General features: G+C 44.1%; 1 protein-coding gene and 1 long non-coding RNA gene across 5 annotated transcripts in view; one reads left to right on the top strand and one right to left on the bottom strand.

The window, feature by feature from the left end:
- The window catches only part of LOC139781593 (uncharacterized), a 6188-nt gene extending 3613 nt beyond the window's left edge, over positions 1 to 2575 (top strand). Inside the window, exon 2 of the long non-coding RNA XR_011720588.1 lies at positions 2225 to 2575. This is a non-coding gene — a long non-coding RNA (uncharacterized lncRNA). The remainder of the gene's footprint in view (positions 1 to 2224) is intronic.
- The window catches only part of Nab (NGFI-A-binding protein homolog), a 24088-nt gene extending 1627 nt beyond the window's left edge, over positions 1 to 22461 (bottom strand). The window contains exons 1-8 of one of the 4 annotated variants that reach the window (XR_011720520.1): positions 21600 to 22461; positions 4127 to 4228; positions 3647 to 3784; positions 2837 to 3210; positions 2219 to 2443; positions 1713 to 1963; positions 1085 to 1187; positions 7 to 77 (exon numbers count right to left, since the gene is read on the bottom strand). Coding sequence is in view for 2 of the 4 variants with exons in the window: in XM_071720240.1 (XP_071576341.1) it covers positions 7 to 77; positions 1085 to 1187; positions 1713 to 1963; positions 2219 to 2443; positions 2837 to 3210; positions 3647 to 3784; positions 4127 to 4228; positions 21600 to 21909 (1574 nt within the window). In the remaining 2 variants the exon portion in view is untranslated. The remainder of the gene's footprint in view (positions 1 to 6; positions 78 to 1084; positions 1188 to 1712; positions 1964 to 2218; positions 2444 to 2836; positions 3211 to 3646; positions 3785 to 4126; positions 4229 to 21599) is intronic. The other 3 variants (XR_011720521.1, XM_071720240.1, XM_071720245.1) reach the window with 3 other exon arrangements.

The raw sequence follows: 22461 nt of genomic DNA, 5'->3' as shown, positions 1-22461 counted from the left end.
AATCACCTCGACGACCTGGGTCTTCTCGTGATAGAATTATTAATATCCGTTCCAGAACAGCGTAGATCCAATTCCTCCTGAAACAGTGAACTGCTACAGACAGTAGGAGTAGCAAATTGGATGCGTGAAAGAAATGAGGAAAATAACGGAGGAGAGGCGCGGGAATATGATATATACGGATAGGCCAGATAAGCGAACATATAAACACGACTTGGGATACCAGGCGCAAAGCATAGAGTCCAAGCAAGTCGTGTCGAATGAATCAACCTTCGAAACGACCGAGCCAGCAAATCTAATAAACACGTAGTACGAAGTAAGACCTTCCAGTTTTATCTTTCCACGAAGAATTCCATGCGTATCGTAATTTCAAATATTCATTCAACATGCACATTGACGATTTAGTAAGATATAAGCAAGACATGCAATATAAGCAAAAATAAACCATAACTAATTCAGTTTTGCTAAAAATGATTGCATTTATAGAGTGGCCCTCAGAATTTGACGAGGAAAGAAACAAAACTTTCTTGTACAAATTTTTATTAGCAAAAATGTTAAGACATTAATAGTTTGCATGCTGTTGAGTCATTAAAAGACAAGCGCAAATTAAATTTAGGTATAAATAAATGAAACATTATTTATGGTTTAATCTAAAATGAACTTTTTGGGCTAATTTATATTAAAATTTAAATTTCAGATTTAGTTACCAAAATATCAAAAAATTTGAAATGTTTTTAAAAAGCGAGAATTATATTTTACAAGTTTTAATAAGTAAACGCGCGTTTTAGTGCACACCACACAGTTGCAAATTGCGAAAGAAAGATCTAGGCAGATCTCTACTGCGATCAAAGGACAGATCACGCGAATTCGATTCAATCAGAAGAAGCGCAAGCCATGCACGTGCTTTTGCAACTATACTTGACCTTTTTTTGCATCCGTTCTGTTTCGCGCATCTAAATTAGTGCAGACGGTTAGTGCGAGGCGATCTCTACGCGATGGGCGTACGGTTAATGATTAGCGGCCATGCGAGTGCAGCAGGTCACAGTGCACAGTGAACGATCTATTTCTGTGGCCGGGGTGATCTAACCTGCGTCGCGTCCTCACCCTCACCCTCCAGCTCGAGCTTCCGGCGTTTCGTGCGCTCGCCGTCGGTCTCCTCCCCGTTCTCGCGCGGCCTCGACATCGACAAGCTGCAAGAACATCAGATGCCAGGGCTAAATAAGAATTTGTAAGTTGGACCGCATCCTCAGTCAAATCGAAAATATATTTTCCAAAGTGCTGAGAATTTTATCGGTGGAATATAAATAGAAATATGACACAATTTGATAGAGATATATGATGACGGATTGATTACAGAACCGAGCAGAATTTACCACACACGTTTCGTAACTATTTAAATAATACGTTATTAAACGATAGGCTCCGCCGGGGAACACGAGCTTGATGCAGACACAAATGATATCAGTTCACCGCGGTATTTTGCTTCAATCTGCATATTGCTAACAGTTTATTTACTGATTTAGCTGGAACTTTATTCAAGAGGATACGCTTGATTGCAACTTCAATTACGACATTATACTCGCATCTATCAATATCATTCTCTAGTTAGATTCTGACCCCCTGATATCTTGCAGAATTAGGATTAGAACAAATTTGAATTTTGAGCCTAAGAATTCGCAGATTCCACGAGGTAGACGCGAGCCTGCGTTACTTACTATTGACTTTTCGAGTAGTGGTAGCCGGAATCACGGACGACTCGACGCGCTAAAGGAAATAACTCATCCCTCCTGGTGAGGAGGGCAGGCACGAATCTGCAGATTTGCGCCGCCGCTTCGTTCACCGACACCTCGTGCAACGTGAGAGGCTTCTCCGGCTTTCTCTTGCAATCGAATCTGCCGTAGATCGCCGCGTACTTCCGGATCTCGTCCATTTTGCGCGGATCACTGTCGGACATCGTCATTACCATCTGCAACGAAATGCAATCCGCTTTATAAAATCCGTTTTTGCAATATTTCATTGTTCGCGTTAGAATTAAATCGAAAGCGAGGGCCACCGCCGCGTGACGTCTTATTAAGCGATCGCGTTTTAAAGCAGACGTCAAATTTTTCACGGATATGGTATCTAGCGGTTGAAAGCGAGCGCGGTTGCCGGTCCCGCGTAGGGAGCATACGAGGCCTTCGTATTTCGAGCACGCGGCTGCCGGTCGAAATTAACGAATCACCTCCAGGTTCTTGCAGAGTTTTTTCTTCACGTTGTGGGGCTTGGGATCGAGGGGCCTTATGGTGGCGACGAGCCTCTCCGCGGCCTCGGCGAGCCGCTGCACCTGTGACTGCAGGAGGGTCGGCGTCGGTTGCGTCGGGCTTGCAGGTGCACCACCGCCGCCGCCGCCGCCGCCGCTCGGGCTCGGCGTGGTTCCGCTACCGCACGAAGACTCGCACGTTCCTACCTGTACGCACAACAAAAGTGCGCGATGAAGCGCATAAAAATAGCGAGAAAGCGACGCGAGCAAAGATTCGGATGATTACACAATTGTTCGTATATAACTCGATAAATATAGCCAATAAATGTTCAAACGTCACTCACAATTTAGTTCCTTTCCTGTTAAATTTTTAGTGTCAAATTATACCTAATTTGAATCATTTTTAATCATTTCTATAAGTCGCCACTGCTTCTATTCAAAACATGTTAATTTAACTAAAGTACTAAACTAATGGATTTAAATAATACTATTTTGTGTTAGAATAATAAATTTCGACACACGTGGTAGTTAAAAATAACAATATGTTATTTTACTCAAAATGTTGGTTTAAATTTCATCTTTAAATATTTAACAGTTTACCTGTAACACATTAGGGCTATGAGTGGTCACGTAAGGTAAGGACGTGTTCGGGCTCGGACTCTGGCGGAAGGTCGTGGAGGATGCCGACGCCGAGGAGACGCTGGTGACCGGCACGACCGGGCTGGCGCTTCGGCAGGGCAACGGCGTCAGCGGCATGTGGGGCGTCGTCGACACGTAGGACGTCGGCGTCAGGGTGGCCTGGGAGGTCGCGGCGAAGCCGGTCGGCAGGCTTTGCATCTGCGGCCTCGGACTCGCACAGGCGAAACCCACAGCGGCGGCGGCGGCGACCGGGCTCTTGGCGGCCGCCGCGGCGGCGACGACGGCGGCAGCGGCTGCAGCGGCGTTCGTCGGCACGACCGGTGTTTGAAACAACGCTGCGAGATGCAGAATTTCAGATTTCGTCACGCGCCGAGATCTCATCACGTTTCGCGCGATGTGGACGCTTATACGTTTAAATGTCACATGAAGCTACATGAGCACTAGCGGATCCTGACGTTGATAATGAGTGTTCCGGCAAAAATTATTTGATTTGATATTCTTCTTAGTATCACGCTTAGCTTTCATTCCAGGATCAACGACGAGGACGTGGTGATACTTCTGATCCCATTTTTACTTTAACAAAATCTTTTTGTATTTTTTTTTTTTTCGTTTTTTCCCTAGATTTTTTAAACAGATCCCACAAAACTGATTTTTTTTATTTAGAAGGGGGATGTTTTAACACCAAAACACTCCCCTAGGATCCGCCAGTGACCAAGAGGCTTGGACTCGAGAGTCGAAATCGCGCAGAGCGCGTAAAGCGTGATACTTTACAGGGATTAGTGAGCCACTCCTGCAAAGCTTTCTGAAGCCTCCTGACGTGAAGCGGCTTGCTCGCCATGCCGACCAGAGCCATGATCTCCAGGAACTCCTCTTCGCCCGCGTCGCACAGCTGTTGCACGTCGTCGCCTCCTGTAACGCGTCATCAGCGATATCAGCGAGTCACTCTTTGCAGAGAAGGTGACATTCATTAAGTGCATTCCCTTTAAACTGCAGATTCTAATTTCGAATCGCTCTTTTCTCCTCGTGGAAACATCGGAGTTCGCCACAGTTTTTAAGTTATAAACGATTCAAAGGGAGAAACTTTTTGAAAACTTAATTTCAGACGAACAAATTCATTACATATAAAATCGTGTTCTTCTGAAATACTTATATGAAATACTTATATGATCCCGGGATCTGGCAACTACGCATTAAAATGTTTTACGGCCCACGTGCGCGCCCATAGATACGTGTCTCCGGTTGCGTGCTTACCCATTTCGAGGAGCGTGTCGTAGTATCCCAGCAGCGAGGCGCGCTGCATCACCCTGTACAGCTGCAGCTCGGCCTCGTTTTGCGGCACGGACGTCTGCACCACTGGAAATCGCACACCGCATTCGTTAAGGAGATTCATTAAGAGAGAGAGCCGCGGTGCAATTAGCGGCAAAGGATCGGTTCCGACCGATCGGCGGTTTTTCGTCTTTTCAGAATTTATCATCGACAACAGTAATAATTGGTAAGTCGTCTGCCCCGCTCTCTCTCTCTCTCTCTCTCACCCACCTCGTTCGCGATCTCGACAATCAATTACGTTGTAATTAGACAGTCCGACGGACGCAAGGACCGATTGGATTAAACTGAAGAACGACGAATATATCACGCGTTATTCTCACGGGCTTCTCGAATTCTAACATGACGCTTACCATTCTCTTTGACTCAAGTAATACAAAATAAAACCAGGGCGTGGAACAATACACGAAGCGACATGAAGGGAATCAAGAACCGCTCAATGTTCACCGTTTTATCGACGACATTTATTAATCACTACTCCGGAGAATCGGATACTTTTTCAGGAAACAGCTGAAAATATCAGATCTCTCCGTTACTTAATTTTTTCAAGATAAAACGTACCCTTGCGGAATTGTGTCATTAAAATATCTCTAATATCTACCTTTTATTACATATTTGTAAATTATAAAATTATCGTTATTGACACCATATAGGTTTGGGTAAATTAGAGAAAGGGTTAATTCAGTCTGTCAGTAATCGCAATCACTACCCTCGCGTCGATCACCCTCGATCTTCCGCGCCGTGTGCTGGAACGATCGCGCGAGTTCGCCTCCTCGGACGCCAGAGTGTCCGACTAGTTTCTTGCAAATTTCGAGGAACTGCGAGAAAAAGCGGCGTGCACACACGTACCGCGTATAAATTAATACCGGTGCCGCCGTTGGAGAGAAAGGAGGCGGTAAGGGAGAGGGAGAGGCGCGGGGTAAAGCCGAAGAAAGAGGCCGTAGAGGTAGAGAAAGACTGGTAGAGGAGAGGAAGAGACGGAGAGAAAGAGAGAGAGCGAGAGGAGCCGGAAAAAAAACTGGCCGGCGGGTCTTATTACGAGCCCGGGTCCCGGTCTCACGCTCGTGCATCGCGGCCTCTCGGGCCCGCGAATAAGTCCCCGCCGTCGACGGCGACAGCGACGGCGACGGCGACTCGTTCCGCGAGATTTTTCTAGCGCGAACCGCGACCTGCGAAAAAAGGATCTACGTGGAAGAGTCCGTGCCTTGGGTCAGCAGGATCGGCGGAGCGATAGGAGGGCGAATGAAGAGGGAAAGCGCGCTCATCGTCGACCGAAGCATGCGAAGAGAGCACTTATGCAAGATAGTTAAGCCTTTAAAAGACCAAATTGATATCAACTTCATGAAATTAAAAGAGAAAATTGACGAAGTAATCGTGCATTCACTCAAATAAAGAATACCAGTGGATTAGTTTGGTTTCAGAAATTGATACGTTGATTGAATTATGATTCATTTGTCACTGAGTTATATTACGATCTATTCCTTATCAAATCTTTACTTTTTTAAATATTTGGAGTATTTTATATTAATCGAGCTTTTTCTGATCCGTGGATATTCTTTCATTTTGAAATTAAAATTCTATTGGAATCCACTTGGAATTACCTAAGTAAAAAAATCTCTTGTTATTTATTTATTTCTCTGAAGCATAATCTGCAAAAAAAAGACACTTTATTTTTAATCGCTAAATACTCGAAAACCATTGGTAAAATACCGGTATTTTCGCAAGAAGAAAACAGATTCCAGAGAGTATCAGCGAATCTTGTAAAAAGTATTCGCCGGGTGAAAATATAACGTTTTTCGTATCCTATTGTATTTTTCGTCTGTTTTTAAATTTTTTGATATAATTATCGAGCAAAAATGTGCGGGTCATTCGCACAGAGTCAAATATTCAGTTCCCGTTTTCGCAAATCTTGCATTTTCGCGAAATCTCGAAAAATTCCTATATAGGCGTGAAACCGCAGTACGCGGACTCCACCCCACGGTTTTTGCATCGATTCCCGCGCTTTACGCTTCGCTCCCATTATTATTGCCGCCCGCCATTTATTTATATCGCCGTGGCTGACATCTTATTCACGTTTTCACGACTTTATTAATACCGCCGTGTATGTGATATACACGTTGTTGATCATCTAGCCGAGCCTGTCATCCGCGCGATAACACTTCGATCGAGCTTTTGTTAAAAAATAAAACCACGCGCAATCGTCCGCTCATCATCAACTTCACGCCGCATTAACTGAATTTATTAATAATTTTTCATCCTGCATTTTTATTCCGTATATTTACTCGACCTAATTTGAGAATCGGACGTGGGATAATCTTCAAAATACTCATTAGAGCAATTGTATACAATTTCGTGCAGCCGATCCTATCTCTCGAGGGAAATATAATATTAAAAAATTTGAATGGTCCATAATTATAAAAATATCCATAATACCACTCATATCGATCGGATTCTGCTTACAGTTACCGAAATCTCACCCTCGATTCAAGCAACCGATCTTTCGTTCATCCGAGAGCCTACGTGCCGCAAAATTGGTCGCTAGGTTTCTCAGGATTATTCAGCCGATTATTTTCCCATTGTTCGTCCTCGCGGTCCTTCGAACTGGAAATCGTCATCGAGTTGTCATTCGAGTCGCGCGACTCACCCTGTATACCTGTGACCGACAGAACAGCGGTGCGGCTCTAGGCCAGGCTCTCGCGGCGCATTTACATAACGACTTTTTTGGCACGGGGTGGCTCGTTTTTGTCGGCCGGGAACGCGAACGCGGCCCGGAGGCGGAGAGGCGCGTCGCGACGGCGAGAAAAACCTGATCCCACCGGCGGCGCGGCGGCGGAACCCCCGAAGGCTCGCGCGGCTACCCGGGTCCTCGTCGCCGTCGTCGTCGTCGTCGTCGTCATCGCGGATCCGCGCGTTCTTTATGGACGGGACGGTGCTCGACCGGTCCGGCGCTTTTCGAGGGGAGGAAAAAAAAGAGCGGCCATAAAGGGGAGAGGGCACGTGGGCAAGTTCAGAGACGGGCGTTATTCGGATGAATTTTTGTCATTCGTTCATCATTCAATAAAAATTTTGTTCGTACATTACCTGTTGGTAAGATCTATCCGTTGTTTGCATTAATCGTCGTGCTATTTTTGATTCGCGCCTAAACTCTGCCGTTCTCCAACTGACGGGGTACTGCGCGCAAATCGAGCGTTATATTAGGTGCTTTGGTTCTATGCCGGAAAATATCAGGTATCCTTATTCAAATATCTGATATATTTCGAAAGGATACGTTTGATAAATAATGTAGTAATATTAATATCCGGTAACGTCTAACAAGTATAACGCGATAATTTCTTTACGTTATATAATCTCGAAAGAATTAAGATGAACCGTGATTAATTACCTTTGATACAACGTTAAAATGGAGTGTCGCGACAATTTTACTCACATACGTTAAATAAATAGTAAAAAATGTAGCGACAATGGAAAAAGAGAAACACGAATCTCGCATGCGGATTTCCGAAAGCGGAAAAATTCCCGCAAGGGGCCCAAACGGCGGGATCGCCGCGGCCGGTGCCGACAGCCCCGGGATTACCATTGTTTTCTATCCTTGGATATGTTTTACGATCATTGTGCCGAGAATTAACTCGGGTTCTCCGATGCCACTGGGGAGCGGAGAAAAACGGCGTGGCGCGCGGCCCACGATTCGCGAAGGAGAAACCAGATTAGACGCGGCCGCCGAAAAAGAAACGCGGCGGCGCGCTAAATCAGAAGCGAATCCGAACCCCGATGGACGCGCCGCGCCGATGCGCGTAACCGTCATAGTTCGCGTGATGCGAACGAATGCGCGCAAAAAGCCGGGGGGCGTTAATTGTATTTTTCCTATATAATAATATAATTGTAATATTGAGAAACGAGTATGGAAGAGTCACCCACCGATTCACGACACCCCACACGTGTGACGCTGTCCTACAATTAGAGAGAAGAGACCGAGATGGAACCGCGACAAAATGCAAGAGGAAGACACCTCTCCGTCGCCCGATTTCGCGAAACAAGAGAAATTCCGCAAGAAACAAACGCGGAGTTTCTTTCGCGGATTTGCCCATGCGAGTGAGCACCCTTTTATCGCTCTAAGCTTCTGGATGGTTTGATAGATGATAGATTAATCGGTGGATTGCGAGAAAAAGACTAGAGATAAGATCGATATTGATTATTAATAAAATTACAATCAAGTCGGAATAACAAATAAAATTGGAACGCTAATTTCGCAAACGTGTCGTCGACGCGATTGTCCGAACGAATTAGATTCAGAGAAGATCGTCCGTTCAGCTAATCGGCGAAAGAAAAACGCTTCGAGAATCCCGCAGGGGAGAAGGTCGTCAGATAGATTATCCTCTTTTCGCGCGAATTCGATTCGTGATTACGCGCGCGATGGAAGATGATGATTCCTAAGGAAATCGCCGTGACGGTATCCCGCGGCGAGAGGGGACCGAATTGTCGCTACGGGAGTCAAATGACAACGGTGCGACGGACGATTGCCACGGATCGAGACGGAGACTAGGTCGCGGACAAAAGGTCCAAATGAAATCAAACTGTGCGATCGGTGCGTTCGAGATGGAAACGAAATGAAGAGAAATAAAAAAAAAAAGCTTTAGATATTAATATATTGACTACTACTGTGCAATTTATAGGTAATTTTGCCTCCATTTTTATAGCAGCACATTATTTTAATATGCTACACTAGATTATTATTTAGCATATAGCATATTATTTTAATGTACTTATAAAATATGCTATTTTAATACGCTATAATAGATAATTATTTAACATAGCATATTATTTTAATATGCTTACTATATGTCTATTTAATATGCTGTATTTATCTTAACATACTTAATTATATTCATTTTTTATTAAGTAAAACTTTTATTTCTCCGTCCAAAAAATCGAATCGGCAAACAGCTGATATCTATAACATTACTACCTATACGAGTCAACTACGAGTATTCGACAGTCAAATCAACTCGAATAATTCTAGAATTCAAACAGAAAGCTTGTTCGAGTATCGGAAAATCAATCGAGACATATAATTTCGCAGTATATTGAGTTGTCTTGGGACTTTTCGCCGAAATCCGTCGGTTTCTATCGGGTTTTCCTCGTGCCGCGGATAATGGATATCGCTGTATCAAGGTCACGATAGATGACAGCGATTGCGAGAAAGAGATATATAGATAGAAAAGTAGAACGTCGCTGGACCGTGTCGATTTCGTCACAAGCGCGCGCGCGACTACCATTTTTATTATATCTTCCGTCGACAAGAAGACGCAATGTTCGTGGCAGACAGTGGCACCAGAGGTGCGAGATAATCGTGTCCTTTTTGCATCGCGTCCAATGCGAAAGGTTATCAAGGGCTAATGACCCACCCGGGATCAACTCCAATTAATGGCGACGCCTGAAAGATGCAGTGAGATAACACATCGGGCAACATTCGACGATGATGTTGTTCCACAATATGTATAATGATTCAAGTCCTTTAATCGTTTAAATTATAAGAGTTTCTATCCGAATAAAACAAAATTCGTAGTTTTTATTACTTTTTAAGCTCTTTGCATTTAGACTTGTAATCTTCGCAGAGACGCGTATTAAAGTTCACGATTATGCAAAAGAATTATCGCTATTGAAACGCGTGGGAAATCGTCAAGGAATCTTTTATAAAATGGAAAGATTTTATTCGTGGCAGTATCGGCAAACGTCGGCGAACGTCGACGCAAAAATTCCAGTCCGTAACATTTCGCATTACGGTTCCGGATCTCGAGGGACTCGCGGAAACTGCCTCAACGATCTCGTCGCGCCAAAGGTCAGGAAATCTCGCGGCGCCGTCGATGACCGCGCGAAATTACTTCGTCCCGGGTAGAATGGCGCCGTTTCACGACGAAATCGACCATCGATCCGACTCGCATCAAAGTTGGGTAAATGTACGAAGAAAGCTCTGTGAGGTATTGTAAGTAAAGTAATCCGCTGTTCGAATAAAAACTTATTCGTGCGCTAAATGAATATGGTATCTAAATGTGTTTTATATATTGCATTCGAAACGGTTTTATTCGGATTTTATCAATACGAGTAATCTTCGTGTTGAGTTTGTAGAAAATATACCCACACACGTACTGATGCACAAAAAATTTCTTTTTGTGCCAGGTTTTTACAATAATTATACCTACATTCTTGTTTTAACTAGATTGCTGGAACAGAATCACTGTGATCTCTGTCAGATAAAATGACGATCAACGCGAATAATAATGCCAATAGAGCGAGCAGGGAGAGTATGTAAATTGTAAGGAATAATGTGAAACTAACAAATCAAATTATATTCAAATACCAAACTAAAAAAATTCATTTTAATTGCAAAACGTCCAGACTAGCTCACCGCGGGCCTCGAAAAGCAAACTTGCCCTCGTTCCGAGGGCACCGCGAAATACCAAAGTGGACCCGGGTTCACGGACAAGGAAAACGAAGATAATGGGGCGGAAAGAGGAAAAGAAGGAAAGATGTGAAGGGAGAGGGCGGTGGGTGGGTAGGTGGAAGGGCGGGAGGGGGCGAAAGGTCAGGCCGGAGAAGAGACGTAGGGTAAACGGGGGCGGGTTACGGGCGCCCGGATCACGGGCGATGGAACCAAGAAGGTTCATCGGAGTGGCGAGAGACGGGGAGCGAGGGAGAGGGAGGGGAAGTTAGTGTGGTGCACGTTCTTTGTCCGATACTTCACGGAGAACGGACGCTCTCCTCCGCTGCCTCTGGTCGCGCAAAAACGAGTCTAGTTTCTTAGGAGCGCGCACTCCCTCCCTCTCTCTCTCTCTCTCTTTCTCTCTTGCCTTGCTCTGCTCTCCTCTCCTCAGCGCGATGTGGCGCGGCGCGGCGCGACGGCGGTTAGTATTTCGCTTTTTGCCGGCATTGTAATCAAGGAAGGGTTAGGTGAGTTTTTGTCGCCCCGCCGCGCGCCACCCCTTCGTCCCTCCTGCTCTCCTCCTCGGACAAAACACCGGGCAGATGGACTGACTCGCCGTTCGAATCTTTCCCTCCTCCCCTTCTCGTATCCTTCGCGCTTCTCTACGCGGCTCCGTTCCTCGGCCTTGTTCTCCTTATCCTTCGTGTCCTTTTACCCCCGCTTCGCCACAGCAGCGCAGCCCCCTAACACGCCCGATTCTCCTTTTTATACTTTGTGCCACTTTGCACCACCGCTCGTGCGCGCTTGTCGTTCCTTGCCCCCCCATGTCTCTGTCTCCCTTTTCCTCTCATGATTTCTCTATACCTTGTATTTCTTATAGTATGTGTCTTTGTTCGGTTTCTCCTAATCTTCTCTCTTTCTTCCTTTCTTTCTTGACTCTCTCTCATCGCTTCGTTCAAGCCGCGCCAAAAATTCCCGCAGGACGGTCAACGAGCGATTCACCCCTCGAAAGAGCGTTAGAGAAAAAGCGGATTTTCGCTCGATCAGCGAGAGACGAGAAAACGCCAAAATGATAAAGGAAGCATAGGTACGAGAAGAGACGCGGGATTACCGTAAATTACCGATCAATGAAATAAAAAATGTTTTTCAGCGAAAAATTCTCAATTTTTAATATTAATTGTTGCGATATACACCAAAAAAATATATCATATTGTAAGGAATACACTGATATACATATATTTTGCACGCGTATATTCAGAGAGGCAAGACGATGTAAATCAAAGAATTTAAATTTTCTCAAGAAAATCCGCAGAGATTTAAAATCAGCGATAGTTTAATAGATCGAGAAATAAAAACAGATTAAAAGAATAAAATAAATAAATATGAACGATTGCGTTGTATATGAACGTGATTTGTCGTGCCCTGTTTTGCAGGAAGATCACTGCCCTAGTTGGGAGTATTAAATGGTCTTCGAATGGAGGTCGTTTAAAAACGTCATTGGTATTGGTTGGATGAGTGATCTTAGGTCCCAAGGGTGCAGCCCATATCCCAACCCCTCGATGAGGGGTTAAGCCCTACCTCATGTCGCGGTTCTCCGATTGCCGTTGAGCCGGCCGGTCGAATTGTTACGAGGGTACAATTCGCGCCATTTTAAGGATGCCATCGTGCGACGATAATTTTCTTAATCTCAAAATTAAGGTAGCTTAAATTTACTACATCTAGTCAATTTCTGCGTTAATTCAAATATTTTAATAAAATCAAGAAAATCTTATAATAAATTATGCAGAAGAAATATGACAATTTTGCGAATATCAATGCAATTAATTATCGAATATTAATTCAATATTCGATTTGCAAAATACAACATTTTTTAACGTAATAATTATTAAAGAGTCAAAACGCGTTTAATATATCTTAAATAATTAAGATTGCTAGTAACATCTAATTAATATACAGAGGCACTATTAATATGCTAAGAATTTAAAATATTTACAATTTTTCAAATAGATACAAAAATATTCTAAGCTCCTTTTTACTTAAATTAAATTAAATATTATAAATTTATAATATTTAATATTTATAATATTTAACTACGTTTAGTTTTTATCGATTTTGACGCATGCAAAACGATCGATGGATGATAATACACGAGATAAAAGAATAAAGGCATTTGGGAGCTTAAGAATACCATAAAAACCCTGTAAAAAATTAATGAGACAAGTTCATTATAATGCGAACAAATTTCGAGATATCTCAGCAATAGTTGTCAGCGTCAAAGCTTTTTGTTTCTCATAAAGTGTTTCTCGGAGCTTGAGAGAATGAATCATTTATACAATTACGAAATATCACGAAATCAACCGTGCGTTTCAAAATGTATTGTCTTAATGATTTTTAATGTAATCTTTAATGTGATTTTATAATTAGCTAACAATTATTGATGTAACTTTATTAATACCAATTTTCATAAATATTTTACATGTAAATATTTATTTATAATTATGCACTAATAGGTACTTCATCATTTTCAAGATTAACAATGTCTAATTTGTCTAATAGTATTTTCTCCACAATATTAGTCTAATTATATTTCCATTTATATATCTTTCGTGCATTTAGAAAAAAATTGATTTTAAATTCAAAGCAATATCGTTACCATAACTAACATTGTATTAGAAAAATAAAATTTTTTATTTAAGTAATGCTCTACTGGGAAAAAAACCATACATTGTCTTATCCTTTTCAAGTTATCACGTTTTGCTCTGCAGTCTTGTAGGTATAGACGAGCGTTTGTTTAGATAAAAATGTTATTGAGAGACTGTAAAAAACTGGTTTCCCACAGACCTCTTTTGAATAAATGGTTTTTTTTTTCTTTTACGGAAGACCCTTTTTTGACCGTAGAAGCGAAAGGGTTAGCCGCGGAACTGAGGGGTTCTTTTTTCAGTGGACGAGCTCATCACCTGCGGGAACTAATCGACGTGTCCATTGTCATCGTTAATCTGTATCTACACCTGTAGTCGACTATGCGGCGCAGGCCTCATCGTCGCTCACGCATGCTTCCTCCGAAAACTAAGCCAGAAATGGCAGGAATACGTCGGCAATTACGAATCGATCGCCAATTCAATTAGAAACACGTGTATCGAATATTTAAACGGAAAACTATTATAAACGGGAATCGTAATAAGATACGAGAAACAGTTCGGTTAAGAAACGAGTATAAATTAATATCAAGTTGAACAAGACGTTATTTTTTTCCGATAATAATCGAGTGAGACACATAATTCAGTAATGAAAATATAATCTCTACAATAAAACATTTACAAGTATCCATTTTTATACGAAATGGCGCGAGCGAATTCCTTGCCGAGATAGTAGCCGCGTCACCTGGAGGAAGTGACTGATCGTGGGATACTCTAGAAAGATATCGTCCTTCATCCCGACGAGCGTAATGTCTTCGTGTGTGACTCATGCAGATCGAACGGCCCCGAAGATAGAACGGAGAAAAAGTTGCCCCCGTCGCAGTCGTCGCCGTCGTCGTCGCGAGGGGCCCCCACGGTGGCAAAAAAGTCGAAAGAACGTCCTCCACGGGGGCAAAAACTCGCTGGGAATGGAGCGGAGAGGAGGCAGCCAGCGCGCCGGAATTCCTCCCGAGGTCTCCACCTTTTTTTTCTTTCCCTCCCTCTCTCTTTCTCTCTTTTTCTCTTTCTTCCACAGCCGGTTCTCCTTTTTTTCTTTTCGCTCGCTATCTCGCACCAAGGGACGATGATATGCATATGCGTCGAGCGAGGAGGGAAAGACGAGAGGGAAAGAGAGAGAAAGCCCGCGGGGTCATCGGGGGCTTTCGGGTGGACCCCGAAAACAGATACGGACAGGCGCGGGCGCATCCGAGCATCGCCCTGCCGGATTATCGCTTAGAACAAAAAAAATGCAGACAAACGGGGAGGCTCGTCGCCCTTTGTCCGCCGATGGGGTGTGTGTGTGTGTGGAACTGAGGCCCGCAAGCCTTTTAATTTATTCGCGCGCCTCGACGCGCTCCTGTGGGAACGGCGTGGCGGATCCAAGAAACGAAAAAAGAAACGAGACCGACGCGGCAAGGTGGCGATGAGAATAAGGGATGATCGTTACCTATATCGTTAGCGTACCTGAGACTGTAAGGGTTATCGCGTCAATTCGAATTTCGACGAATGCCGGAATTAATTTAACGATCCGTCTGCGTTATTTCATTATTCTTGTCGATTATACTAAATAAAAAATAATACCACGATGTACGGGATACGCAGATAAAGTTCTTTTTTTTTAAAACCCAAGAATATTTACTAAAACTTAGAGTTTATTGTCGTTAACTTCGTCGATCTGTGTTTTCCGCTTTCGTTATTGAACTTAAATGACACAATTTCGGTGCAAAGTCCAGCGGGGGTGGGAAATTAAATAAAATTCCATCGAGTAAAAAATACGAACTCCAGGTAACAGACAATAGATAGAAAAAAAGACGGGAAGCAAGACGAGGGATTCCTAACGCGTTCGCAGTCGCGGCGGGAATCGTTCGTGTGGGTTCCAGACTCGCTCGCCCAGGCAGATGAAGCCTTCACGAAAGGGTGAGGAAACCTCGCAGCGGTCTCTCTCTCGCCCGCAACGGTCGGTCAGCGGCAAGATGTACAAACGGAAGCGTACCGTCTCGTCTTTGTACCGGCGAGCGCCCAGAACGCGAACCCATTCATATTCGTTGCTCGAATTAGGCGCTTATTCGAGTGCAGCCACCCACCGGTCCGTACCCGGGCACGGTGATCGTATTCAGATTAGGCTCTACTACGAGGACTCCCTTTTTGATTTCGGGTCGCGAGCGGCGGTCGTCCACCGGGCGTGAACGTACACAAAACTCGGGGCGATTCGATCAGGAGGAAAGCCCAGGATAAGCAGCTGCGGTGGTCCCTCCCTTCCCGCTCTCCTCGATTGCGTAAAGCTAAGAGCACGTGTATTATCACGTCACGCCAGCTTCGTGTCGTGTCGCGCTATTAAGACCAGGTAACGCGGTCTCGAAATGCCGTTATCACTATACTAATGAGTAAAAATGAGAAAATTTGTTGCATGCTTAACGTAGTGAAATATCTCTATTGTAATTGCATATAGCTCGACTTTTTGAACTCTTTTACTCTAATTTAAAAAAAGAAACGATAATCTCATGGCAAAAAATAAGTTTAACATTAACTCTTCTTATTTTCTTCTTATTAATTCTATCTTATTTCTGGACGTAAAAGGTAGCGCGTTATTTCAAACTTATTCAGAAAATTGCGTCTATACTTGGCAGTTTGTATAAATGTGAATTGGTACTTCCTTTTTATAGATATCGCCGTACCCATTAAGTACGCGAGCGCAAGGAGAGTCGAGTAAGAAGAGAGACATCGAGAAACGATTACAAAATCGCCAGTGCGCGGGCCGCGCTATTAGGGCGAGACAGTTATTGCCCCGTGGACAAAACTGGGCTGTAAAGCAGCAAACGATAAGGTGAAAATATTAATGACCGCCGAGCGAACGTCCGTAATGAGCGCAATAATCCCCGACGTTTGCTCGTGCTAACCAGGAGAGTTTCGAGCTCCGTCCGCATAAATAAAATACGATGTACCGACCTGTCGTTAACGTTTTCAGGGAGAATCACGATTTTATACCTCGTCAAGAGGTTTCGTAATATCTTTAAATTCGATAATAAATTTCCAACTGTTACTACGTTTACGCGAGCGTTACTTCTGTAGTAACTTACGATAATTCGTTCGCGTAAACGGGATTTTATAGTAACTTACGATAATTTACTCCGCGTAAATGAGTGAATTATCGTAAGTTATTACAGAAGTAACGCTCGCGTAAACGTAGTATGTGGGACTTAAAATTTATCCGAACAGCGTGTGCAACAGTCGTATAATTTCCATATTATACGTAGATTTACGACATGATACGAATATGCTCCTTTCCGATTTGATGTGAACTTTATGAATATCTACAGTTATGATACATAGATAATATAGATGATTCTTAAGCACGTTTTCAGAGCCGCGCAAAAATAATGAGAGAACCTCGGAGAGAACCTTTTGTTGCGATTTCTGCAATGGGATATAATTAGCAGCTTCCTTAAGATTACTGATAAAGAATAATTAATGTACCGTGCAATCAGCATCGAAAGTAAAATATCCCGATGCAAAAGGTACAACGTAATTAAGTATATGCAGACGAGTTCTTGATGCGATTAACCGCGCCGCGTTTGACTTTGTTCTTCTTTCCCCCTTTTTATAGGAATCCGCGTGCATCAGCGGCGCAAATTTTCCGACGTGTAATACGTAACGCGCGCGCGCGCGCGCGCGCCAGAGAGAGAGAGAGAGAGAGAGAGAGAGAGAGAGAGAGAGAGAGAGAGATGGAGGAGAGAATGCGAGGCGAACATGCGAGACCGGCCGAGCTCTCTCGCGTCCGACGCAAAAAAGCTACGCTCGCCAAGTTTTCTTAAGCGAGGGCACGAGCACACGGCAAACTTATCGCAAAAAAGCGAGAGCTTTTTCGCCGTGCATCAGCGCCAGCGCCGTCATCGATAGAGAGAGAAAGAAAGGGAAGACGAGAAAGGGAAGAGAGGAAGATGGAGAGAGAGCCTCTTTTTATCCAGTGTAAAATGTATAATGTCGCCTATCAAACAGCCGCGTAATAACGCGGCGTGTTACGGTAACTTCGGTCTGCTTAGTGCCTTCAGTTGTGTTCGAAGTCTGTTTATCTAAAAAAAAAAATTGCAACAATAAAATAACAATGATCCGATAATATTCCGACATTTCCGGGCGATATAATTGAACGTTACATTTTTACCACTGCAAAAAATGACTATTTAACCAAATTAAAGTAATTAATAAAAGAACGTAAGGCCATAAGGAACGAGAGGACCGCTCTCGCGGCGAGCGACTCTTTCGGTTTCGCAATTTCGCCTTTCGCAGAAATATCGCGGGGGCAAAAGCGCGGTGCTTTTTGCCGCGTACATCGTCGCCGTCGGCCGTCTCGTGGTGGTCAACGCGCTTACACGACCGCGCCGGCCGCTCGTAAGAAGCCGGCAAAAACGCAGCGTGCAATAGTTGCACGCCGGCCAAGCCGGCACGGAAGAAACGGCACGGTTTTGCGCGACGCCCGCCGCGCCGTTTCTTGCGGGCGGCCCCGTGAGTCATGCCGCATCGCGAACGAAGCGGACAAAGCGCGGCGGGACGCACCGAGAAATGCCTGGCGATATGCCGGGGGCATCGCGGATAATTCGCGGAGAGAAGCGGGAGCGGAGATCTTCGGAAATACGGGAACCCTGTCGAAGTGTAAGAAGTGAAATTCGGCGAGGCTCTCGGCGTCCGTGCCAAAAGTACCTCGGCGCGAAGTATCCACGGCGTGACGAAGTATCCAGAGATACGCGGTATCGAATACCCGATACTCCGATATCAATTATAATGATCAATCGATAAAAATACGACAATTATCAATAACGATAAAAATTACGTCCCGTAAATAAAATGTCGTGCCTCTCTCTCTCGTTGAAATATACCTCGCGGGATAAAAATATTGTGTTTTTAATGAGTATGTTTTTGCTGTTTACTAATTATTTGCTTCGCTTGCTGCTCGCTTTGTCACGTTAATGTTGCTAGTAGAAACGGTAAACATTTCCCGCAAAAAGCGTCCGAGGGGCGTTACACAGTATCGTGTTGTAATATACTACTTCTAATCATAGCTTCCATGAAATTACATTGCATTGGTTTTAATGGTGTCACGCGAAGCGATGTAATTGCGTCCTATTGAGGGGAATCCGTCTCCGCCGAATCGTACCGGTGCGGTGGCCACCCCGAGGACGAGATAACGCCTCTCGCCCGCTCCAGGACGCCCGTCGAGGACGAAAATCGAGAAAATTACGGAAAAGGGGGACAAATAGCGACGGATAAGAAGCTTCGCGTGGCCGAAGAGAATTTTTCGAAACACAAGCGACATATCGAACTCGGTCGCGCGCTTTTTGCCGCGCGATGCACCGAGTTCGGGCACAAGTGAAACGCCTGGAAGTAGACGAAGACGAGAGAGCTCGGCCGCGGTTTCGTCGAGATAGAGGAAGAAAAAGCCCGCTTTTTCTGACGGGAGCTGCGGAGCTTTTTATCGCTGGCGTGACTCATCCAGTTTCTCGGCGCGGGCGTAAGAGGGAGAGAAAGAGACGCACGCGCGCGCACATGTACACATACGTATACAAACACACACACACACACACAAAAGCGAGATGGCCCATGGTAGCTCCTCGGTCGAAACTTCTTCGCTTCGCCGGGAGGTAACTGCTGGCGATTACGTTTCTTGCGTAAACTCGCCGCCCGGCGAGAGAGAGCCAGCGCCTCGCTATCGAGATGCGAGTCGCGCGCGCGGTTTAGAAACGAGCTCGCGGATATACGAGTGCGATAGCGGATCGATCTGCAAGAAACAAGAAAATAAACTGGCCTCTGGCGAGAATCCCTCACGTCAAAATCCAATGGCCTCCTCGCTTTCCTCGATAAATGAACCGGTAAATGCTTCCGAGTCCATACTTTCTGGATCGCAATGTTATCGGATTATTTTTATTTTGTACTTTTTTTTAAATAAGGGTTTTCAAAAGTTTATATATCAAATGTAAAGATTACACCACCGAGAATTGTTGAAATTTTAAACTTTCCTCTCATTTTTCTCAAAACCTTGGAGAATGGAACTGGCATATAACTCTACCTTCACGAAAAGCAAAGGGATAAAGTAAAAGAGTACCTACTTAAAGAACGGAACGTCCGAATATCTCCAAACGATTTTAAATAGAACGTAATCAACTTGATGGCCAATTATTGTCAATGATAATAAAATTAATAATTATGATTACGGAGCATTCAGTAATCACGAACAAATAATAGAATTAAGTTCAATCAAGTCTAATTGCATGAATCGTGATTGAATAATCAGTAATCAAAAATCGATTATATCGATTCAGTAAATTAATATATACATCTTTAAAGTATCTTAATAACTTTATATTAAAGCACGCGTGTATATACATATAAAGAATTTTTTTAAAATAAGTAGATTAAAAGTATGGATATATTATTTCATCATATGCAAATATTAGTAAATTAGTAAAGATGCTCTATAATCGAGAATTCAGACTAATATTCTATTTATAATTTTATGTATCGTACAATTTGAAAGACAATTCAAGAATTGGAAAATATACACACACATAAAAATATACATTAAAATACAACATGCACGGTACAATTGTAAATTATAGAGATGCGTCGATTTCCGTTCTGGGATCGTCTAAAGCGAGCTTCGAAGAATGCGGTTGTCAAGATATAACGTTTATATTTGCGACACGCACGCGATCGCGGTGTGCACGGGGGCTGGATGTAATTAACGAGCGATTTCATACCCATCGGTACGCGTGAAATCGATCGGACACCGCGTGATTCAATTCATAAATCGAGCACAAGTCCGCATGCAAAGGTATACGTTACGCGTGATTGTCACTCTTTGTAAGAAGGATGGCTGTTAAACGAGCTCTATATTTCGTCAATGGATCAGCTGATTGTGCGAGCGCGGGCAGGATTAACCGGCTCTCCTTCATCAGCCTGTGGCAAAATACACCGTGAGCGCGCGTTCGCCGATAGATAACCTCGAGGTAGCACACCATTCTTTATACCCCGAGCATGCAAAAAATTAACGGTATAGCGCGCTTCTTATCGCATTTTACCCTACACATGTAAACCACGCCGCTTGTTGGCCGTTTGAGTTTACGAGGGGCCTTAACGGGCGGATTTTACTCTTAAATCGATTCTCGACGGTTAGAGACATTAGCCGAAAGATTAACGGTGTTATCCGAGCTGGAACTAATGCAATAACGGGATATAGTCACTCATTAATTCCCAGAGAAAAAAAAATATGAATGGAAGATGGAGTAGAGATGTAAGATGCTTAGGAGCGTGCGGAAAGAGATAAATTTTTGAGCGAATAACTTTGCACAATTTGCTTTTACGTAAAATGAGAAATATGATAAACGTAATTTAAATAAAATTGAATATTTTTTTATTATAACTAAGGATTATAATTAAAAGAGATAATTAAGAACTTATTTTATAAATTGAAAATTTCAAGGTATCCCACATTACAATTCTTTTCTCGATTACTCCATTCGCTTACAAATAGAAACACGCTATATCTTCTAACGTAAAACTACTGAATTGTGTCGAGTTTTTATTCGTACAGCGAAATGTACTCCGAGGACAATGAATCTTGATTTTTCGCGGTAGATTGCACGCAAAAATTTGGAACAATGCATATTATAGATTCAAATGCAAATTCTCTCTGTTTTAATTATCGAGCGGTTAATACACAGAAAAGAAAAGAATATTCTTGATTTAAAAATTAAAAATATCTTTAGCTTCGTGGAAATCTTGAAATGAGAAATAATATTGCGTTAAACGGAAAAAAAACTTGCCTGAATAAAGCTATTTTATATAATTCAACCAAGAAAAAAAGTTAAAATAAAAAGTTGAAATAAAAAGTTGCAGTTATAAGAAGATTATAGATTGTTGCATATATGCGAAAAAATAAATGTGTTAATAATTTATAACGTGTTAGTACATAAGTTTTGATTCGTCACTTTTCTTTTCTCTGTGCATTGCGTTATATGAGTTTTGAGCAGTTTAATGATTAATGTCCATTTTTACCAATGTAGATTAACTTCAATCTCGGTTTGACTTACTTTTTATTTTTTTCTAATTCTTAGAACAAGAGGCCTGTTCGTTTTCGCTGCACTTCTGAACTAGTGCAGCGAAAACGAACAGGCCTAAGAAAAGAGATAAAAAGTAAGTTGAACCGAGATTAAGGTTAATCTACATCGACAGAAATGAACGTAAGACATCAAAACTGTTGCGATCGCGACACTTGGACAGACAATTAGACAATTGGACAGTTTTCTGGAAAACTTACGCGTGCCGTTGACGTTCCTGCTGAATATCCTGGGGACGGCGGCGACCGGCACCCCGGTCGGCTGCTGATGGTTGCTGGAGGGATTCGCGACGACGACGACCGGAGTCTGCGGGGTGCAGGGGCCGGACGCGAGGGTCGCGACAGCGGTAGAACTGCCACCGCCGCCGCCGCCGCCGCCGTTGCCGCCGGTACCGGTGGTGCTCGGCGCCGAAGGCACCGGCGAGGGCGTCGCGACGCCCCGCGTCGCCACCGCCACCGGCGTCTCTTCCGCGGCACCAGCCGGCGCACCGACGACCACGCGCGCGTCCATCGCGGCCACCAGTGCTACCTAGGACAGCGGCAACGGCAACGGCAACAGCAGCAGCAGCAGTAGCAGCGGCACCCGTTCACGGCAGCGGCTTCCAGGTCGACGACGCGCGCTGCCGGCAGCATCCAACGAGGCGCATTCGATCGCCGCGCTTGCGTTTCTCGCCCCCCGAAAGAAAGTGGAACGTTTTACGGACGAACGCCGCGAGTCCGCGAGACGGACGTCCTTAAAGATCTCGTTCTCGCGCTCTCACCTCTTCCTCTATCCCTCCCTCGATCGCGCGCGCTATCGCGTCGCGACGCGGATCGCGCGAGTCATCGTCTCGCGACGAGAGACGGTCCCGCCGGTCCCGGTCCGTATGAAAGAACGTAAACAAACTTTGCGACTTACTCCCCCCGCGGAACAGGGGAGAGGATATAAGCGCGAACGTTGAGTCTCTCGCACCTGTTTCTCCTCCCGCGGAATCGTGCAGCGCGATCGTCCACCCTGTGCGACTCGCGCGCGAGAGAGCGACACCGACGCGTTTCGAACGATGGCGCGGCGCACATTGCGCGT

The sequence above is a fragment of the Temnothorax nylanderi genome, unplaced genomic scaffold (genome assembly GCF_030848795.1).
Source record: "Temnothorax nylanderi isolate EJ_2023f unplaced genomic scaffold, tnyl_v1.0 TNYL_tig0007_pilon, whole genome shotgun sequence".
NCBI lineage: Eukaryota > Metazoa > Arthropoda > Insecta > Hymenoptera > Formicidae > Temnothorax > Temnothorax nylanderi.
The sequence above is the reverse complement of the archived record's forward strand: the minus strand, read 5'-3'. Positions and strand labels throughout refer to the sequence as shown.